Source organism: Oncorhynchus clarkii, chromosome 1 (genome assembly GCF_045791955.1).
Source record: "Oncorhynchus clarkii lewisi isolate Uvic-CL-2024 chromosome 1, UVic_Ocla_1.0, whole genome shotgun sequence".
NCBI classification, from domain to species: Eukaryota; Metazoa; Chordata; class Actinopteri; order Salmoniformes; family Salmonidae; genus Oncorhynchus; species Oncorhynchus clarkii.
In genome coordinates this window covers 11,353,064-11,375,092 of record NC_092147.1, presented here as the reverse complement: position 1 = coordinate 11,375,092, position 22,029 = coordinate 11,353,064, and the positions used below count along the sequence as shown (strand labels likewise).

At 43.5% G+C, this 22,029-nt stretch overlaps 2 protein-coding genes and 1 pseudogene across 2 annotated transcripts in view; all 3 read right to left on the bottom strand.

The window, feature by feature from the left end:
* LOC139372480 (obscurin-like) overlaps positions 1-15,805 on the bottom strand; it is a 54,147-nt gene extending 38,342 nt beyond the window's left edge. Inside the window, exons 1-18 of the mRNA XM_071116146.1 lie at positions 15,530-15,805; positions 11,970-12,088; positions 11,530-11,814; positions 11,054-11,215; positions 10,850-10,954; positions 10,478-10,744; positions 9,893-10,162; positions 9,467-9,733; positions 8,980-9,243; positions 5,888-6,154; positions 5,503-5,772; positions 4,797-5,066; positions 4,075-4,341; positions 3,662-3,934; positions 3,234-3,497; positions 2,732-2,998; positions 547-813; positions 118-387 (exon numbers count right to left, since the gene is read on the bottom strand). Of these exons, the coding sequence (XP_070972247.1) occupies positions 118-387; positions 547-813; positions 2,732-2,998; positions 3,234-3,497; positions 3,662-3,934; positions 4,075-4,341; positions 4,797-5,066; positions 5,503-5,772; positions 5,888-6,154; positions 8,980-9,243; positions 9,467-9,733; positions 9,893-10,162; positions 10,478-10,744; positions 10,850-10,954; positions 11,054-11,215; positions 11,530-11,814; positions 11,970-12,006 (4,072 nt within the window). The 5' untranslated portion in view covers positions 12,007-12,088; positions 15,530-15,805. The remainder of the gene's footprint in view (positions 1-117; positions 388-546; positions 814-2,731; positions 2,999-3,233; positions 3,498-3,661; positions 3,935-4,074; positions 4,342-4,796; positions 5,067-5,502; positions 5,773-5,887; positions 6,155-8,979; positions 9,244-9,466; positions 9,734-9,892; positions 10,163-10,477; positions 10,745-10,849; positions 10,955-11,053; positions 11,216-11,529; positions 11,815-11,969; positions 12,089-15,529) is intronic.
* Positions 15,806-16,222: 417 nt separating this feature from the next.
* On the bottom strand, positions 16,223-17,743 carry LOC139364463 (suprabasin-like). The gene has a single exon (XM_071104975.1). The coding sequence runs from the start codon at positions 17,741-17,743 to the stop codon at positions 16,223-16,225; it is 1,521 nt and encodes a 506-aa protein (XP_070961076.1).
* A 2,014-nt stretch (positions 17,744-19,757) lies between these two features.
* Positions 19,758-21,388, bottom strand: LOC139421809 (E3 ubiquitin-protein ligase TRIM39-like; annotated as a pseudogene).
* Positions 21,389-22,029: the final 641 nt, after the last annotated feature.

Below are 22,029 nucleotides of genomic sequence, written 5' to 3'. Positions count from 1 at the left end.
CACTTTTAGAAAGGATTGTAATTTGATGCTGATGTATACTGCATAAAACATTTTTCACATTTTATATAAAATTCAATGTGAATTTACATATTTTCTAAATGATCTCCAATCCTTTACCCGTGACAGTAACACCGGCTGTGGTCTCCACGTTGCCACAAACGCAGGTGTAGATATTGCTGTCTTCAGGTTTCGCATCCAGAATCTTCAGTTCATTCACCAACTCTCTCTGCTTTATCTGAAACTTCTCTCCGTTGTTCAGCAGCTCCTCTCCTCCCATCATCCATTCTACAGGGACTCCTGGTTTAGAGAGCTCACAGTGTAACACCAAATTGTTCCCCTCCTCAACCTGTGCGTTCCTCAGCTTTTTTTTGAAGGTAATGGGCAGGGCTGAAGAAACATGGAAAATAGTTTCATGAGAATAGTATAAATTGTAATGTATTTTGGCCTTCATGTAAATGACAAAAATGCAAACATATAAAATGTCACTTCAAGAAAGATTAGCTGTAGCTGTACAGGAAAACATAATAAGGCTGAGGAACTTCTTACCGCTGATTTTGACGGTGGCCGTGGTCTTTTGGTCTGCACACTGGCAGCTGTAGACTCCACTGTCTTCTGGCACAGCTTTCCATATCTGAAGCTCCGATATGGTCTCCCTCTTCCTTATCTGAAACTTCCTTCCATGCCTCACCAGCTCCTCTCCTTTCTTCCACTCTACAGGGACTCCTGGTTTGGAGAGCTCACAGCGCAATGTGAAACTGTTGCCTTCCTCAGCCTGAACATTCTTCAACTGTTGTTTGAAGGATATGGGGATAGCTGACGAGTAAATACACATGTTTTAGTATTAAAACCTCTTAAATGTAAAGTCCCCATATTTGGGGACCCTATTAGATTTTGTTTTATTCAGTTCAGTCTGGTGTGAGAACGGTAGCCCCTATCTGCAAAAGCAGGGTGTCTGTGGAAAGCTAAGTGTCTTGGCTATTGATTGATGCCTTCAAATATTTGGTGACATACTACCATATATGGGCATACAAATGTATAAGGTCAGGGCAAGCCGATGACCTCATTTCAAGATGGCTGCTACCTACATTCCGGTTAGCGTTGTGAAACATAAACTAAATAAACACGGAACACGTTGATACACACTGAAAGCTGTGACTCCACAGATCATGAGGATGTCTTATTTGTCTGTCTGTGACCTACCGTTATTGATCACCAGCCCCGAGAGTCAAAATATTTATTTTACACAACGTTTTCACCAAACATCTTACATGGTAAGCTTCGATTTGGTCAGTATTTGAACTATAGCTACATGGGGTGGTATCAAATTAATCCTTAGGTTTGGTAGGAACAAAACTAGCCTGTTGCCAATGTTATCTGATGTATTTAATGTCAACATTGAATGTCCACGGAGTGACACTATCTTTGTGCATCAAAAATATGATGTTGCCTGCTTAGGCATCCATTACACAGGGGATTGGCTACTATGGCATCTTGACAGTCTTGTAGCCAATGAGATAAGCTTTCCAGGGATATGCAGTTGACCCTGATGGAACAAAGCAAGGCCTAGAACCTTTTAACATCCAGTTTGTAAAAACAGTGCAATTACCACATTCTGACATTTTGGAAAGGTTGAAAGGACACACTGGATAGCCCATAACACCACCATAATGTTTGAGTGAGGTTGATATGGTAATCAATTGTGTTTTTATACTGAACAAATAGCATTTAGGTTGGCAAATATGCAATATCACTGGAATGATCTAATTCACAGACCAAGAGGTTTAGGGACACTTGGAAACGTCCAGTGACCACATCTGACACCACTTACTAAAATATCTGTCCATTTGTAGTTGTTAGGTCTATCAATCCCATTTATTTCTGATATTGTTCACATGTTGGAAGCCATCTGTTTCCAGCTCTACTCATCAATAATGTACTTATAGCTTGTCAATGAAAGATGATTTTCAAAATAAATAAAAACTGTTATTTTGTGTGTGCTTGATCTTGTGTTTTCTGAACTATGTAACTCATATCGATCTTCTGATCATTCCCTCCTAATCTCCCAGATGTCTTTTTTTCCAAATATACCACGTTTTAGCATGTCAGAATCATGAAATTACACATGAATAGCAGTTCATTTTGGGTATGTCTATTTAGGCCGAAATCTACATTTTGTCATTCCATTTAATTAACCACCAACAGGCATGACGACTGAATGAAAATAGAAAATGTTTCCATTCATGTTCAGATAGATTATCTTTCATTTATTGGTGTGATAATTAGGGATGTCAAGCGATAAATAAAATGTAATTGAGTTCCTAGCAAATTCAGAATTGGTTCAAATGTTGCTGTAATTTAAGAATTGAATACAAAAAGCATTACACAAACATTGATGTCTTGATTTTGTCCAAAGTAACGGGTCGCAAAATCAGGTAAATTGATAATGCACACTTTGTTAAACCTCAATGTCAACTTGTTTTAAAATCACTTTGTTTTTAGCTGTATTTATTGTGTATTTTGAACCTTCTCAGACAACGTAGTTTTTCACAATAAAAATACAGTTGTGCACTAAAATTATAAAAAGTTAACTTGAGTTATATGATTAACTCTGATAGCACTAGTGATAATACAACATTGTATTTATTGAATTCATTTAATTTCTGTTGGAACTAATGTTACTCCACACGATGCATCGCGGGAATTGAAATGAAAAGCAGGAATGTATTTTTACCGTGGACTGTGAGGGTGGCTGTGGTTCTGTGGTCTCGACACTGACAAGTGTAGTCTCCTGAGTCTTCTGGTTTCAGGCCGGTGATGGTCAGAGAGATGAGGGACTTCTTCTGCTTTATCAGGTACCTCTCTCCAGCCCTGAGGTTCTCCAAGCCCCTCCTCCAGTGGAACGCAACCCCCGGCAAGGAGAACTGACAGGACAGGGTTACATCCTCCCCCTCCTTCACCTCCATGCTCTGCAGCTGCTGGGTGAACTCAGCTGGGATGGCTGGAACAAAAAGATGGACTCATGACAGCCTAATGTACATTGTGGTGTGACAAGAATAAGCAAGGTATAGCTGAAGCAAACTGGTAAAGAAGTAAAACCTGTTCTTTCTCTTTTGAAGACATTTTGATCATATTCCACCATCTCAAATACAGTACTTCTTACATGTGATGCCAAATGCACAGTAAGGACAACAACAACATAATAAAATATCTCTAAACAGAGGTCCTTTGCTTACCTTTCACAGTGACGACGGCCTTGGTGCTGACCGATCCAGCGCTGCACTCGTACACCCCAGCATCGCTGTTACTGACCTCCCTGATTGTCAGCCTGGCCTCATTACCTGAGCGACTGACGTAGTACCTTGAGGAGCTCCACATTAGGCAGCCATCTTTGTACCACAGAATGTGGCATGGCTTAGAGGTGATACACACCAGCACCAAACCGCCTCCCTCAATGGCCTCACAGTCCTCCAGTGCTTTGGTAATGGTGGGACGTCTCTCTTTACCACAGGAAGGGTAGATTACATAGACAACCATGTCAAATACATAAACGCTGGCCAAAAAGGATTCACATATAATTGACATAGTTTCATTTTGTGAATAGTTGTAATAGCACAGTGTTTTTAGATGTTTGTAAAACAAAACAACTTCACGCTGAAGTTACCTCTAACAAGCAATGAGGCGTAGGACCTCTTGTCGCCTGCCTCGAAGGAGATGGTCCCCGAGTCTTTATGGGCCAACTGTTTGAAGGTTAAACTGTGGTATCCCCCCGGGACCACCTGGATCTCATTCAGCTTGTTGATGTACAGTAAGGTCTCATCCAGGTACCACTTGACCCCAACATAGTCGCTGGGACAGATACGGCACCTGAACATCACCGTGTCATTCTCCAGACACTCAACGTCCTCCAACTCATCCATGATCAACACCTTCTGACCTGCACCGATCACGCAAGGGTTTAACATTAAACATTCACAAGCTGTATAGAAAGGAGTACACTCAATATGGCTGTCAAAATCCAACCTATAACAGAACGTTGACTTGTTTGTTCTATTCATTCTATTTCTATGGCCTTACCATGTACGGTCAGTAGCGCCCGGCTCTGCATGGTGCCAACGTCGCAGATGTACACGTCCGTGTCACCCTTCTCCAGGCAGCTGATTGTGAGGGAGAGGGCCACGCCCTTCTGCTTCATCACATACTTCTTGCCCGCCCGGAGCACCGCCATGCCCTTCAACCAGGTCACCCTCTTGGCCGGCAACCTCGTCTCGCACTCCAGCGTCACCTTGCTCTTCTCCTCAGCCCGTGCCTCCCGCAGCTCACGTGCAAACATGTGCTGCAGCTCTGTAGGTGTGGGAGGGGTTAAAAACACTTCCTGTGTGCTACACCTGAGCATGTGTGTGAAGGGGTTAAATACACTTATTGTGTGCTACACCTGAGCAGGTGTGGGAGGGGTTAAATACACTTCCTGTGTGCTACACCTGAGCAGCTGTGGGAGGAGTTAAATACACTTCCTGTGTGCTACACCTGAGCAGGTGTGGGAGGGGTTAAATACACTTAATGTGGGCTACACCTGAGCAGGTGTGGGAGGGGGTAAATACACTTCATGTGGGCTACACCTGATTAGGTACAAAAGCAGCAAAACAAGTAATTAGTCTCAAGTCAAAGTCGAGTCCGGAGTCTTGAGGCTCTGAGTCAAAGTCGAGTCGCAATTAATTTGCATTTGACACGAATACACAACATTGCTAAACAACACTATACCGTTACACAGTAATACTGCAGTACTACCCAGTACTTGCCTCTGACCTCCAGCTTGGCCCGGGTGGCAATTCCATCTGCCTCACAGCAGTACTCTCCAGAGTCTCTGATGCAGGTGTTTGTGATCACCAGCCGTACCAGGTGGTCCTCCACACTGATCTCGTACTTGGGGGGGCTGTGCCTGATCTGATGGCCGTTCTTCAGCCAGCGTATGAAGGCCTCAGGCTTGGTGATCTCACAGCTCAGCTCAGCATCCTCCCCTGGGGTGGCTTTGACGTTCGTCATGTCCCTGAACACATGCACTGGCTTCTCTTTAGGAGGAAGGACATACAGTATAACATTAAAGCAGGTTTTCTCTAGGGACACATACAGTATAACATTAAAGCAGGTTTTCTCTAGGGACACATACAGTATAACATTTAAGCAGGTTTTCTCTAGGGACACATACAGTATAACATTAAAGCAGGTTTTCTCTAAGGACACGTACAGTATAACATTAAAGCAGGTTTTCTCTAGGGACACATACATCTGTATGTACAGGCCTTGAATCTGGACACCCACATGTTGCAATAGGCCCTCCTTAGGAACAAACACACTCTACATAGCAATACATACGGTATAGCCTAAGTACCATCCTGTTGATGTTCTTACAGAGGTTAGATCAAGGATAGTGCGACTGGCCAGGATGACACACAGGTTAGTACACATTTCAGACAAACACGCTTCAGACAAGAGCCAGTCACTCACCTTTGACAAATAGCATGGTCCTGCAGCTGAGGTCTTTGATGAAGAAGACAACGTCCCCGGCGTCAGTCAAGGTTGCATCTCTAATTGTCATCTTGTACTTGCGGCCCTTGTTTACGCTCTGGATGCGGCTGTTGCTGACTACAAGTTGACCGTTCAGGGTCCAGGAGGACTCGTCGATGACATCATGAGAGAGGACGCACTCGAAACTGCAGCTCTCGCCCTCCAGAACAGAGGCCGTCTTCATACGCTGGGCAATGGTGATGTGAAGGTCTGTGGTGGGAAATGTCAGTGAGATCAGATGGACAATTGATAGTCGATAAGATGGGCATTTCTGTTCCAATAATTGTTTGGACCAGACCTTGTTGATGATCTGGACCATACATACCATGTACAGTGACCTTGGCCTTGGTCTGGCTGGTGCCCAGGTCACAGCTATAGTGGCCTGCATCATCCTTACTCAGACTGTGGATGATGAGCGCTAAGGACTTCCCAAACTTGAGCAGCTCATGTTTGTCACTGCTGGCCAGGACCATACCATCCTTCCTCCAGATGGGGGTGACCATTTCCTTAGAGGTCTCGCACTGCAGACACACCTTCCCCTCCTCCTCCCCTGACATGTCTTCTAGAGACCTCAGGAACACCGCTGGCTTTTCTGGAGGATAAATTAAACAAATACATTAGTTCCCGATCTAATCGTTCACATTCTTCCAAGCATCAGTGGCTCCTTTATCTCTTGCTTGTCTAAAGTTACTGAAGGATAGGCCTGTTACAGTGACCGCATTATCGCCACACCGGCGGTTACGAGTCATGATGGCAGTCAAATTCCACGTGACCGTTTAGTCATGGTAATTAGGCTTCTCCAAGCTGTGATGCTGCTGATGGTCATTAGTAGCCTCCCAAACTTGCTAACTCCCTGGTACTCAGCACTCTATTGTCCTTCTCATCACTCTGACATCAATGCAAATGGAATCGAAAATCTAATCAAACACTTCATGAGAGTCCATGAGGTCATGTTGCGCAACATTTCTATAGGCTATGCAGCTGCGGGCTCTATTAAAAGAGGAGGGTGCCATCAGCTTTCTATAGGCTAGGCCTACTATATTTATTTCTCAACTTTTCTAATATTAAGCACAATGCTTCTCTTTTCAACAGGAGTATAGCCTACCTGGCTGGCATGAAAATTAACCAGGGGATAAGTGTCCCCCATTCGCTATTTAAGTGCATAGATGACGTGCATTTTTTCCCGCTGCCCCTGTCTTGAGACAGGTGCATGATAATGGTCCATTCTAAATCAAAACAAATTTCGCACATGTATTATTTAGTATATGGTAAAGACAAGATTAAATCAACAATAGTCTGATGGGGACAATATTAGCCTATCACTTGTGAATGATTCCCAGCTTGTGTGCAGTAAGGCAAGAAACGCATGACTATTTTCTGCGACTTTTTCATATCATAGTCGCACACCTCATGTAGCCTAGCCCATAAGCCAATATGTTTTTGATAAGGTTCGTATCACAACGAAAGTGGCCAAATAACTTCTAAAAATTAAGCACATTAATCCGCTTTACAACAGGTGTAGAACCTAACTGGCATACATATGCAGGACCATGTTTCAAATTTTGGAAAGTTCATTTTCACCATAAAAATTCACCTTTAAAAGCATTTCATGCTTAATAGCATCTCACTTTTGAATGGCGTTTTCCTGCTAATAGAACATTTGCGCGTATAGCCTACTGCCATGTGCGCATTGCTTCGCTTATGTGAAGAAGTAGCCTAATAGTTTATCAACATTTTCAGCTAAACGTTATGATCTGTTGTGTCAGCCTCAGTGCTTAATTTGTTTCTATGCTAGTGGTGGTATTAATTTGGGATCTATCGCATCCCACATCTGTCCCAGACTATGTTTGGAATATTTATTTATCTCACAGAATAGGTCAACTTTTGTACTATGGGAGATAGTAGATTCACATAGGCTAGTACTTTTGCTGTTCGTTAGGCCTACTCGTCTTGTTGGCTGATGAAAAGTAAATGTGTACAGTTCTTCCAATATCTTCAATATGTGCCTCGGAATTGGATAAGGACGCACGCAACCGGGAGAAGGGGATTATAATTATTATATTCAGCCCAAGGGCACAAAGGTCACTGGCTGCAAAAGGCATGTATTTTAGGGGGCATTACCTCCACACAAAGGGGATACCGCCGGGAAATTTGAGGCATTATCAAGTGCTTGTCAAATTGTGAATGAGAGACTGATGAAGTGTGTACAGCCTGTGCAAAAAAACAAAGCAGAGCTCATGCCTTTCATACAACTTCATACAATCATCATTAGAGTCTCATCACGCTTCAAACACACCGACAGCGTCATTGCGCAAAATTACACACAGCATCATCTGGATATGCATGCAACAAACGTTCAACATTCCCCTTCTGCTACCATTTCTGTCAAGCCATCTACGCATACAGTTTGATGCATCGTATGCACCACACCGAACGAACAGCGACTGCCTCTGCAACGCAATACTGCAAGGCAAACCCAGCGTTTCATTGGAAATTAATGTAATTCTGGTGTACCAAAAATGCAATGATGCTGTCGGTGTGTTCGAAGCGTTAGAATGTATTAAACATCAAAACATACAGGCCAAAGTTTGTATCACAACTATAGTTACATAAGTCAATCTAAATGAAGCATATAGAAGGACCCGTCTCTTTGTATTAACCTCTCAACACAGAATGCATGTGAGCAGTCCCTCAAATCATTTGAAGAAAATATCCTTTCTATTTTATTCAGCTATGGTCAATTGTATTCTTCACACTATAAAATAATATAAAATAATGCCATGGAATTCTAAGCAAATCTTGTCTGCTAAATGAACTAGTGTAGCCCACAGCCATTTGGCATAGCCACATAAGGACCTCACATAAGGACAACTCAGAGTATGCTATTCTGTTCTTCTGAAATAGACTACATTTTCTTCATATCATGCTTCTTTAGACCTGTCTAAAATAAATAATGGATTTATTGTGTTGGTGTAGGCGATATTACATGGATTTATTGTGTTGGTGTAGGCTATATTACATGGATTTATTCGACTTTTTAAAATGTAGATGTTCTGAAGGTCTGCATCAGTGGCTTGAAGGCTATGAGTGGAAGCCAAGAGATGCTAAATGTGTTTATGTTAATTAACGGTCAATTACCGTGAGACTGGCAGTAATTTGCTTGACAATCACCGGCTGACAAAATGTCATGACCTCCACAGCCTTCCTGAAGGACATCAGACATCAAGTCTCAGTCAAAATCAAGTCTAGCAGATTTTGCCTTATTTTCAAATTAGATCTCTGTAAGTTTCAGACACTGTGCTTTAAGGCTAAGACAGTACTGACTGGACGCGTACAACCACAAGCATTACACTAGTTTCTCAATTTCTCTTGCAGTGGCTGCTCACAAGTGAGAATTGACAACTGTACAAGGCTCACCTTTGACCTTGAGGGAGGTGGACTCGGTGAGCAGGCCGGCTTGAAACGTGACTCTGCTATCCTGGGGGCGGAGCATTTTGATGGTGAGGCTGTGGATGGTGCCCATGTTTTGGATCCTGGTGACGGAGTTGGCGTTAAGACGGTTGTCGTTCAGGAGCCACTGCACATTGGCGACCACATAGTTGAGCTCACAGGTGAATGTGGCGTTGCTATTCTCCTCCACTTCTACGTGCTCCAGGTGCCTTACGATCTTAAGCCTTCGCACTGAAACAAATATAAATAGCTCATATCCATGGTGTCAGGGTTGGTTTGTGGTAATATCTACTGTTCAACACGGTGTAGATTAAACACAGCATACAGTACTTTGAAGGTATATAAAGACTAAATCAAGCATGAAGCTGCAATTAATTTCCATGATTAAGCATCTGAACATTGAAGCTTTGTCTAATAAAAACACTTGTATTCCTCTTTTATACATCTTCCTCACCCTCCACAGTGACCTTAGCCGTGCTCTTTGACCCTCCAGCCATGCAGCTGTACTGGCCGGTGTCGGTCTCCTTGAGACCCTGGATGGTCAGCTCTGCCTGGCTCTTCTCCGTCTTCATGCTGTACTTGCTGGACGTTTGCAGGGCGGTGCGGCCCCTGTACCAGCGTACCACCCTGGGGGAGGGGGCAAATTGACAGCTCAGCGTGACCGAGCTGTTCTCTTTAGCCTCCACGTCTGGCATGGGCTGGACCACCTTTAGAGGGCGCTCTGGGAAGATACAGAGATGAATAATGATATACCGTAATACTGTCCTGTACAGACCTCTAGCAATACAGTGATCTAGCCCAGAGCCTGGAAGGCCACTGTCAACAGTAAGCAGGGTTTCGTTCCAACGTTCACTTAGTGATAATCAATGAACTACCTTACCCTTCACAGTGAGCTGTGCGGCAGAGCGGCTCTTCCCGGCGTTGAACTGCACAGGGCCGGTCATAGAGCTGTCTGTGCTGCTGAAGCAGAGGGTGTGCATGGTCCCTTCCCGGTCTATGCTCACTTTAGGCCCCTCCACCAGGACCTCTCCATCCAGGGTCCACTTGGGGGGTCTCCCCGCCCGCAGGCTGATCTCCACCTGGAACAAGGCCTCCCTGGGCTCCGTCACCTCCAGGGACCTCAGTCCCCGCACTATGCTGATAGACTGCTCTGCACGCATAGGGAGCACACACTCCATCAGTATCTTCACGTCCAGAGAAACAGAGTAAATGGCAGAGAGAAAGGGTACACTCCAGGAAGGGAGTGAGATAGATAGTTGGATTACTTCATTGTGGATACAGTACATTTGATTGAATGTGGTGTTTTGGTGATTCATCGATTGTAAGTAAGAAGGGACACACACACACACTTTGTATGAAGATTGGCTTATAAACTGTTTATTAACTTTTAATATTAGGAATATATGTAACACTGGAACTGTTAATAATAAGTCAGAACTAATCACAATGAGTGTGAGCGTCTCACCCTCCACTAACAGCTGACAGGATGTCTTGTCATCACCAGCATCACAGGTGTAGGTGTCCTCATCAGATGAGGCCACGTCGTGGATGTGGAGCTGCCTGTAGATGTCATCGCTGACAATCTGGTGCTTCTGGCTGGGCTGGATCTCATTCCTGTTCTTGAACCACCTGACCTGGGCGTTGGCCCGCGACACTTGGCACTCCAGCAGGCCTTTGTGTTTGTACATAGCAATCTTCACTCTCAGAGGCTTCACTATCTGCACAGGCAGCTCTGTGGAGACAGCAGTAACATTGAACGATTGTTTAGTGAACATGAAGCATTTTGAGTCACTGAGGAGCATTGATATTGTTGAATCTCAAAATAGCTGTTGTTTACCTTTTACTGTGAGAATTGCATAGGAGGAGACCCTGTCTGCAGTGAACTTGATCTCCCCAGCATTTGCTGGCCTTACAGACTTGAAGCACATGGTGTGAGTTTTACCTGTATTCAGACAGAAATACGTTTCAATATGTTTCATCAGTAGAATCCTGACCTGTAGACACATGTCCATGACTAGGCTCAGTTGTGTCCCATGCTCACCCTCATGGCTGATCTTAACGTTGTCTCCGTGTTTGACCCTGGTGTTGTCTCTGTACCAGCGCCCGTCCACATTCTCATAGTTGACCTCGCATAGGAAGGTCACACTCTGCCTCTCAGTCACTTCCTCGTCCTCCAATTCCTGCACGATCTGGATGTCTCTGGCTGGCAGACAACCGCAGACAGACAGACAGACAGACAGACAGACAGACAGACAGACAGACAGACAGACAGACAGACAGTGTCCGACATTACCTAGAGATCCAGTATGGGGTTTGATCTGAATACGTACTGATGTATCTGTGATCTGTACTGTGATTTATCTATAAATTGATGTTGTTTCTAGGCCAAGCCATTAGCCTTATTAGCTCGATATCTTCTCACTAACTTGACATCCAAGCTATTACAGAATAATTAAACTATAATAATTGTCCCTGTACTTTGCATTACTCCTCTGTTGTGTCCTGTCATAATATTACCTATGACAATGAGTTGACCTGAGGTTTGAATACAGCTTTGGGCACCATCAGTGTGGAAGGAGAACAGGCCAGTGTCTCCTACGGTGACCCGGGTGAAGGTGAGAGTGTGTTTATTCCGATGGGCAGTGATGCGACAGGTAGGCTTGGACTTGAGCTTGACCCCGTCCTTGGTCCACGTGCCATCTATGTAGGACAGGTTGAGGGTCACCTCGAAGGAGCAACCCTCGCTCTCACACACCTCCACATCCTCCAGACCCTTCACCACCAGTAGCTGGGTCTGTCTCTCTGCAGACAGACGGTCAGGAAGTAAAACACACACACTTGTTGAAACCTTTTCATATTTATATATTGGGTCATTGAATATTGAATAAATTAGAAGGAAACACAAAGGTGAAGAAAAGTAACTGAATATAATGTGTGCTATGGAGTAGAGGTCTTACTTGCAGCAGCTAGTTTTCTCCCAGACCTATCTCCCATGGTCTGTCAGGAGGGATGGCCTCAGCCACTTCTGATTGGCTTTCCCCTTGTCCGTATCCCTAGGTTGTCCCTAGGGCTAAAACTATACAGTTTGATACATCTTTTAAAACATGCTATAAGTCAAGAACATTTTCATGTTGACTTGTAAATAACCTCTCCACTCTGTCATTCTCATTGACATGTGTTAAAATGGAGGACCAATGTGGCCAGAACCCAAGAGCAATACTTTAATATGGTTAAACTTGGATGTGGCGTGGCTGGGCCTGTATAATGAAGTAATCTCTGACACCTCAATACTTGCCTGAGCTCAGCTTCTCTAAAATAGACTCAGCAGTCTGCATGTAAAGTATGTTTGCTAGTGATGAGAAAAGAGGATCCATTAACCTCACAATGGGTTAGATCACGTGTCAAACTCATTCTGAGGGCTGAGTATATGCGTTTTTTCGCTCCTCCCTTGTACTTTAATGATGAATTAAGGTAATTGATTAGTAAGGAACACCCCTCACCTGGTTGTCTAGGTCTTAGTATGGAACTCCCCTCACCTGGGTGTCTAGATCTTAGTAAGGAACTCCCCTCATCTAGTTGTCTGGATCTTAGTAAGGAACTCCCCTCACCTGGTTGTCTAGATCTTAGTCAGAAACTCCCCTCACCTGGTTGTCTAGGTCTTAGTCAGGAACTCCCCTCACCTGGTTGTCTAGGTCTTAGTTAGGAACTCCCCTCACATGGTTGTCTAGGTCTTAGTTAGGAACTCCCCTCACCTGGTTGTCTAGATCTTAGTCAGGAACTCCCCTCACCCGGTTGTCTAGGTCTTAACTGAAAGAAAAAAGGAAAAAAACAGCAGACACTAGGCCCTCCATGGAATGAGTTTGACAAACAAGAGCTGTCAATCATAGAGCTAAGTGACACAACCCAATAGGAAAACCACAATAACATATAAATTAATGGAATCGAGGGGTTATTGAGGCTCCACCAACTACAGTGGCTTGTGAAGGTATTCACCCCCCTTGGCATTTTTCCTATTTTGTAATGGGTTTCAGTCTGCGTTGTGTAGAGTAAAGACAGTCGCATAGATGTAGAAAATAACAGGTATCAGTACCTCTCAACAACATCTGCAACTTCTCCAATAGGAGAAGACACAGTGATGCATAGACCAAAACAAGTATTTGTGCACAAGCACATGCAATGCATGTGGCACAACAATTTACCTCTACTTTACAGTGGCGTGCGAAAGTAGTCACCCCCATTTTTTATATTTTGTTGCCTTACAACCTGGAATTAAAATAGATTTTGGGGGGTTGGTATCATTTGATTGACACAACATGTCTACCACTTTGAAGATACAAAATATTTTTTATTGTGAAACAAACAAGAAATAAGCCACAGAAAAAACTGAAAACTTGAGCGTGCATAACTATTCACCCCCCCCAAAGTCAATACTTTGTAGAGACACCATTTGCAGCAATTACAGCTGCCAGTCTCTTGGGTTATGTCTCTATAAGCTTGGCACATCTAGCCACTGTGATTTTTGCCCATTCTTCAAGGCAAAACTGCTCCACCTCCTTCAAGTTGGATGGGTTCCGCTGGTGTACAGCAATCTTTAAGTCATACCACAGATTCTCAATTGGATTGAGGTCTGGGCTTTGACTAGGCCATTCCAAGACATTTAAATGTTTTCCCTTAAACCACTCGAGTGTTGCTTTAGCAGTATGCTTAGGATCATTGTCGTGCTGGAAGGTGAACCTTCGTCCCAGTCTCAAATCTCTGGAAGACTGAAACAGGTTTCCCTCAAGAATTTCCATGTATTTAGCGCCATCCATCATTCCCTCAATTCTGACCAGTTTCCCAGCCCCTGCCGATGAAAAACATCGCCACAGCATAATGCTGCCACCACCATGCTTCACTGTGGGGATGGTGTTCTCTGGGTGATGAGAGGTGTTGGGTTTGCGCCAGACATAACATTTTCCTTGATGGCCAAAAAGCTACATTTTAGTCTCATCTGACCAGAGAACCTTCTATTATATGTTTGGGGAGTCTCACACATGCCTTTTGACGAACACCAAATGTGTTTGTTTTTTTTAAGCAATGGCTTTTTTCTGACCACTCCTCCGTAAAGCCCAGCTCTGTGGAGTGTACGGCTTAAAATGTTTCTATGGACAGTTACTCCATTCCGCTGTTGAGCTTTTCAGCTCTTTCAGGGTTATCTTTGGTCTCTTTGTTGCCTCTGATTAATGCCGTCCTTGCCTGGTCCGTGAGTTTTGGTGGGCGGCCCTCTCTTGGCAGTTTTATTGTGGTGCCATATTTTTTCCGTTTTTTAATAATGGATTTAATGGTGCTCCGTGGGATGTTCAAAGTTCCGTATATTTTTTATAACCCAGCCCTGTTCTGTACTTCTTCACAACTTTATCCCTGACCTCTTTGGAGAGCTCCTTGGTCTTCATGGTGTTCCTTGCTTGGTGGTGCCCCTTGCTTAGTCTTGTTGCTGACTCTGGGGCCTTTCAGAACAGGTGTATATATACTGAGATCATGTGACACTTTGATTGCACACAGGTGGACTTTATTTAACTAATTATGTGACTTCTGAAGGTAATTGGTTGCACCAGATCTTATTTAGAGGCTTTATAACAAAGGGGGTGAATACATATGCAAACCATTTAAAAAATATAATTTTTTTATAATTGTTTTGTAACAAACACATTTTTTTTATTTCACTTCACCAATTTGGACTAATTTGTGTATGTCCATTACATGAAATCCAAATAAAAATCGATTTAAATTACAGGTTGTAATGCAACAAATAAACACCAAGGGGATGAATACTTTTGCAAGGCACTGTAATGGGGAAATAAGGCAGTAAGTGATTCCAGGGGGGGGGGGGGGGGCACCTTCCATCTAAGGCAGAACATCAAATGCCCTGCCACGTCATATGGTGCTGTACAGAAATACAGACACATTCTCAATCTCAGACAGCACTGTTTTACAGACCATATGTTATGTCAACAAATCCCAATAAAGTTATCAACAAAAGGAGCTCAGACAAAGTCACTTCACATAATTTAGGTATCCAAACAGCTTTGTAGAGAGTATCTAATTAATCATGCATCTAATTTTGCATATCCCACCCGGGACTGTCATTTTCCATAGGAGGTGAGACTAATGTAAAAATCTAAACAACTAGATCACATTCACATTGACCAAATGGGCAACTGTCTGGCGTTATTCAGTCTACTGTAGTAAATGCTGGATGACATACTGACAATCTGTCACTGCAGGAACAGAGAGCAGAACAGCCAATAGATTACAATGTTAAACAGCTTTAAAATTGTACACACAAAAAAATTATGTGAACACCTGTTACGTCACAATTCTCAGAACTATGAGCATTATGTTCTCCAATCATTAACAATTTTTTGATGCAAATCGGTAAGTGGCAGAAAAAAAACTATAGTGCATTGATCTCTTGTAATGCAATGACATATTATTCAAGTCACAAAGATAACTAGAACACCTGCTGTGGTGTACCCACCTTAAACCTGGTTATCTGTATTCTGGGAACATGTATTTCTTCTCACGTCCTCTCAGTATCCGAACTGAAATATCACTTTCAGCGGGACAAAAAAGCAGACAAATGCTACCAAAAAATGTCAGTCCGTCATGAAAGGTATATCCGACTCTTGTCTTCTTTTCCCCCAAATCCCGCAAGATTAACAACAAACGTTTGGCAGGAGAGAGAATTCCCAGGTTGGAGGGCTAGCCTATCTGTCGATCCCCCCGGAGAGGACAGTCAGCCAGCAGACCTCTCTCTTTTTTTCTGCTTTGGTAAAGCCTAATGCTGAGCAGCTGACATATCTCTCCTCTCACACTGTCCTCCAAAATAGACCAGTGTCATTATACACGCCATGATAGCCTTGGCTTTACTGCTGTGATGCAACTTCTGTCTAGCATCACTAGTGTGGTTCAAATATGGTACACATGCTGGATGGTTCTCCCGTTTGTGCTTATGTCAGCTCTCCTCTGACCAACAAATACATTGGAGTTTGTACCTGTTTCTTGCAACTCTTTCGGGGAAACAGGAAGCAGAGACCCAGGGAGAGCTGGCTTTGGCATGGTAAAGGCAAATGGGTATGCCTCTAGTATAATACAAGTCAAATGATCTGCACTCATCAAAAGAAAATCCCTCTTTCCTAAGTCTGCAGCCTAAATGACATGGATCACTATTCTAATTTGACCCACCCCTCACACCAAACCCCTTTCCTGTCAGTGTCTCCACTCCATGACTGATGTGGTTCACTCCATGACTGATGTGGTTCACTCCATGACTGATGTGGATCACTCCATGACTGATGTGGTTCACTCCATGACTGATGTGGTTCACTCCATGTCTGATGTGGTTCACTCCATGACTGATGTGGTTCACACCATGACTGATGTGGTTCACTCCATGACTGATGTGGTTCACACCATGACTGATGTGGTTCACTCCATGACTGATGTGGATCACTCCATGACTGATGTGGTTCACACCATGACTGATGTGGTTCACTCCATGACTGATGTGGTTCACTCCATGACTGATGTGGTTCACTCCATGTCTGATGAGGTTCATTCCATGACTGATGTGGTTCACTCCATGACTGATGTGGTTCACTCCATGACTGATGTGGTTCACTCCATGACTGATGTGGTTCACTCCATGACTGATGTGGTTCACACCATGACTGATGAGGTTCATTCCATGACTGATGTGGTTCACTCCATGACTGATGTGGTTCACTCCATGACTGATGTGGTTCACTCCATGACTGATGTGGTTCACTCCATGACTGATGTGGTTCACTCCATGACTGATGAGGTTCATTCCATGACTGATGTGGTTCACACCATGACTGATGAGGTTCACTCCATGACTGATGTGGTTCACTCCATGACTGATGTGGTTCACTCCATGACTGATGTGGTTCACTCCATGACTGATGTGGTTCACACCATGACTGATGTGGTTCACTCCATGACTGATGTGGTTCACTCCATGACTGATGTGGTTCACTCCATGTCTGATTAGGTTCATTCCATGACTGATGTGGTTCACTCCATGACTGATGTGGTTCACTCCATGACTGATGTGGTTCACTCCATGACTTATGTGGTTCACTCCATGACTGATGTGGTTCACTCCATGACTGATGTGGTTCACACCATGACTGATGAGGTTCATTCCATGACTGATGTGGTTCACTCCATGACTGATGTGGTTCACTCCATGACTGATGTGGTTCACACCATGACTGATGTGGTTCACACCATGACTGATGTGGTTCATTCCATGACTGATGTGGTTCACACCATGACTGATGTGGTTCACTCCATGACTGATGTGGTTCACACCATGACTGATGTGGTTCACTCCATGACTGATGTGGTTCACTCCATGACTGATGTGGTTCACTCCATGACTGATGTGGTTCACTCCATGACTGATGTGGTTCACTCCATGACTGATGAGGTTCATTCCATGACTGATGTGGTTCACACCATGACTGATGAGGTTCACTCCATGACTGATGTGGATCACTCCATGACTGATGTGGTTCACTCCATGACTGATGTGGTTCACTCCATGACTGATGTGGTTCACTCCATGACTGATGTGGTTCACTCCATGACTGATGTGGTTCACACCATGACTGATGTGGTTCACTCCATGACTGATGTGGTTCACTCCATGACTGATGTGGTTCATTCACACTCTGTGTTTGCATTGCTGACCCATATGTGTCATTCTTCCTAGAAGCATAGTTTAGAGGGATCAAATATGGAAGACCCATGGGAAGTTGCCACGGCAGCCACAGTTGAAAGGTCATGAGAGATTAAATTATATTAAGCTCCCATTTCAATGGGCTATCACTCGTTAGCTCAATTTTCCTCCTGCATAACTGGTCTCCATTCTCCTGTGAGGTGTGTATTGTTGTCACTGAGAACACTGCCATTGGAGTGTCTATGGCCTAGTCATTGAGAGGATACATCTGTAATTATTGTATCCCCCAGTAACACCACATTAGGTAAAAACTTCCCAATGACCTCTGAATAGCGGGATGGATGGCTCAGGGTGATACAGGGTGCTAAACATAAAATTCTTCAAATATAACAGTGGAATCAAGCGTCGCAAATATAAAATCTACTTAGAGGACAAAGAGCTGGATGAGTCCCGCCCACACTTCTCCATCACACACCTAGCTCCTCCCACTACTCCCACCCCTACCCGGTATGGCAAACATGTCTGAATAGCATTGTAAGTTTGACAATCCATGTGGTGTTTATCTGTGGGGTTCCCTAGTCCAGAAGTCTGGACAAAGCAAGCCCTATCTCTTTAGAATTGTTTTCTCCCTCACGTTGATGGACAGTGCCATGTGTCCCAGAGCCCCTCCCAGTCCAGTGAAACTCTACCGACAGGATAATCTCCAAGTCATCCAGTCGTTGTAGGAAAACAGCCCCCAATTTGACCTGTCTGCATCAGAGAGTATTCTGATATATCACACTCAGATCTTTCTATGTCACAACAGTATTATGACCATATTATGACAGGTTATTTATTTATTTTATTTTACCTTTATTTAACTAGGCTAGTCAGTTAAGAACAAATTCTTATTTTCAATGACGGCCTAGGAACAGTGGGTTAACTGCCTTGTTCGTGGGCAGAACAAGGCACTCTTTCTGTGTAGTGGTAGAGAAAAAGGCACTCTTTCTGTGGAGTGGTAGAGGAAAAGGCACTCTTTCTGTGTAGTGGTAGAGAAAAAGGCACTCTTTCTGTGTAGTGGTAGAGAAAAAGGCACTCTTTCTGTGTAGTGGTAGAGAAAAAGGCACTCTTTCTGTGTAGTGGTAGAGAAAAAGGCACTCTTTCTGTGTAGTGGTAGAGAAAAAGGCACTCTTTCTGTGTAGTGGTAGAGAAAAAGGCACTCTTTCCGTGGAGTGGTAGAGAAAAAGGCACTCTTTCCGTGGAGTGGTAGAGAAAAAGGCTACCCTGTCCCTTTAAAGAGTGATCCATTGAAGCGGGATCTAGTTCCTGGCTAACAGCTGATGAGCTGATGGACACTGGAGCAACTGATTGTATAAAGAGGTGTATTAATAAATCACCTGACTCCCCCAGGACACATTCGAACTAAGCTTGTGGATAGGCCTACACAATACAACAGGTTGATACATTTCAGCTAAGCTGATTTTATGATATATCGAACCAAAATGTCAATTGTGAGCTTTTTGGGTAGGTAATAATAATCGAAGCGATCTACAGTAGGCGGAATTGCTTTTTATTTAAGATCATTTAATTTGATGGTTTTCCTTCAGTAAATACAAACATTTGCTTTTAATAGGACTACAGAGACAGAGAATACATTAGAATTGAATAACCTTCATTTTCAGATTCTAAGATCTCAAGGATACAGTTTAATGGAAATTAAACATGTAGTATGAAACTTGACTTAAAAGGGACATTTAAAAAATGTTCAACTTCATATTCATCATCATTGGTGTGCATCGTGATTTTAACCAATTTAACCATTGCCTACTAACTGTCTACTAATTGGTTGACAATCTTTTTTTATGACAAAACATAGAAATGCGCCATTTTCACATATGTTGATGTTGGGGTGGTGCTGGAGATTATGAGTATGAAGTAGATTTAATTTTTTTTTAAATTAAAATGTTCCTTTAATTTACTGATTTGTTCCCATTCCAACAACACATCTGAGACTTGTTCATCAGTCTGTGTTATTGACAGGAGAGATGATCAGAGGGGCAGAGTTAACACCATCATTAAAACAGGGGCTAAAGTATGGATAGAGTTTCTCAGTGAAGGTGCAGCCAGTGAAAGAGTAGATATGAGACCTGGCCTCTACATCGTAGAAGGAGACTTGACCCTCCTCAAAATCCACAAACACCCCCACCTTCTGGGGCTTCTCTTTCAGGGATAGCAAGACACGGGGGTCACCAAGAGCCTTGTACTCATTTCCATTCCTCAGCCACACAGCCCAGTATCCATTCTTAGGGCTCAGTGTGATCGGACCCTTCCTGTTGATGGACTCACTGGCCACTCCTAAATCCCACTCAATCTTCCCCTTGACCGTCACCTCATAACAAAATCTCCCTGACGAGAAGCCATCCTTTCCTAGGACATTAACAACTCTTTCAAACCTGTCTGGGTTGTCAGGGAGATTTCTTTGTGTCTCTCCATGTCTCACTTGTTTCCCATCTTCAGAAAGGATAAGTTCAGGATGTGCTGTATCAGGATCCAGAGTTATATTCACTTCATACTGCTGCATCCTCTTCATCCTCTTCAGTTTGACTTCAGGTAGCTTCTCCATCTCTTTATTCAGTGTTTCGTCCAGCTGAAACACAGCTCTCATCAAGGTCCCCACACACAGATTACTGTGAACACTTATCTCAGACCAGTCCTGGGTGTGTGGAGGGGAGCACAGGGTTGGGAAGCTCTGGAGGAGGTGGAGGTGGTCCTCAGTGTGTAAGAGCTGCTCCAGGTCAGTGCTTCCCTTTAGCTCAGTGATTTCCTGCTCCAGCTCTTTAATGAGCCATTCAGCCCGCCTCTCTGTTGCTTTCTGCTTCTCCTCAATCACTTCAATGAGCTCACCCTGGCTTCTCTCAATGGAGCGCACCAGATCAGTGAAGACCTGTACACTGCCTGATATCTCTCTCCTTGTGTCTTTCTTGCTGAGCTCTACTGAGTGTTTGATCTCCTGAACCTTCTGCAGTCTCTCCTGGATCATCTGCTGCACGTCTGCCTCAGTTTTCCCCAGTTTAACCTTCCTCTCTCCACACTCTTCCTATAGAGGGACAGTATTATGAGCTTTGTGGTCTGTTTCAGTGCAGAATTGACAAACACACGTCTGGTCAGTCCTACAGAACAGTTCCAGAGGTCTCTCGTGCTTCTTACACATCCTGTCTTCCAGGTTCTCAACAGGGTCAATCAACTTGTGTTTCCTTAACGCCGGGACTCTCTGATGAGGCTCCAGGTGAGTCTCACAATAAGAGACTAGGCACACTAAGCAGGATTTCAGGGCCTTGAACTTCCTCCCAGTGCAGACTTCACAGGATACCTCTCCCGGTATGGCAAGGGACTCATTTTGAACTATGGACTTTATTTTTAAATTCTCTACAACTTCTCTCAATGTTGTGTTGATGTGAAGCTCAGGTCTCCTGTTGAATTTCTCGTTACACATTGGACACTGGCAGAAGCCAGCGCTATCCCAGTACCTGCTGATACAGGCCTTGCACCACATGAAGTGGTGACTGGCTCAGTGAAGACATCCAGACAGATAAAGCACTGTAACTGATCTTCAGACAGGAGACTGCTGGGGGTGGCCATATCTAGACAGAGACCAAAGGTGAAACTAGGAAACATTTAATGCGTTTAGTCAATTATCGATACTTTAAACTTTCAAGTTATGAGACAAATGCAAGTTTAACCAATCTTTAAACATGGTTTTAGCAGTTTTACAAATGTGATGGATTTCCTATCATTGGATTGATCTTGATCACAAATATTATCAGCTTTAATTTAGTCAATTTGACATAAATACAGTAGTAGTACGCTTCAGACAATTGATAGTAATACACAGAATAACTTTACAATTACATATAGAAAGTATGCCTCGTATCAAACAAGGAAATTATCATAACTGAATGAACCGAAATAGGGCTGAGATTACATTTATCTTTCTCAGGGGCCAGTTTTTCAAAATGTAATCCTCTCTTTTCCTACACAGGATCAGATCAATGTGGTTGTTTTTGAGCCATTTTTTAAGAAAATAATCAGACAGAATCATTCTGATCCAGATCCCACAATATCAAGATTACAGTATCAGGATTGTCAGTGCTTTGAACAGACCTACACCTTGCCATCTACTGGACAGGTGGTGGTACTACTTCTACACTGTCATAGGGAAACAGAGATGAGTAAATTACATGAATAAAGGTTCCTAGATTCAAAATATAGCCTGCATATCACTTATAAGCAAT

Excerpts from the sequence above, each read along its gene's own strand:
- LOC139364463 (XM_071104975.1), bottom strand. The coding sequence starts at position 17,743 with ATGAACCACATCAGTCATGGAGTGAACCACATCAGTCATGGAGTGAAC.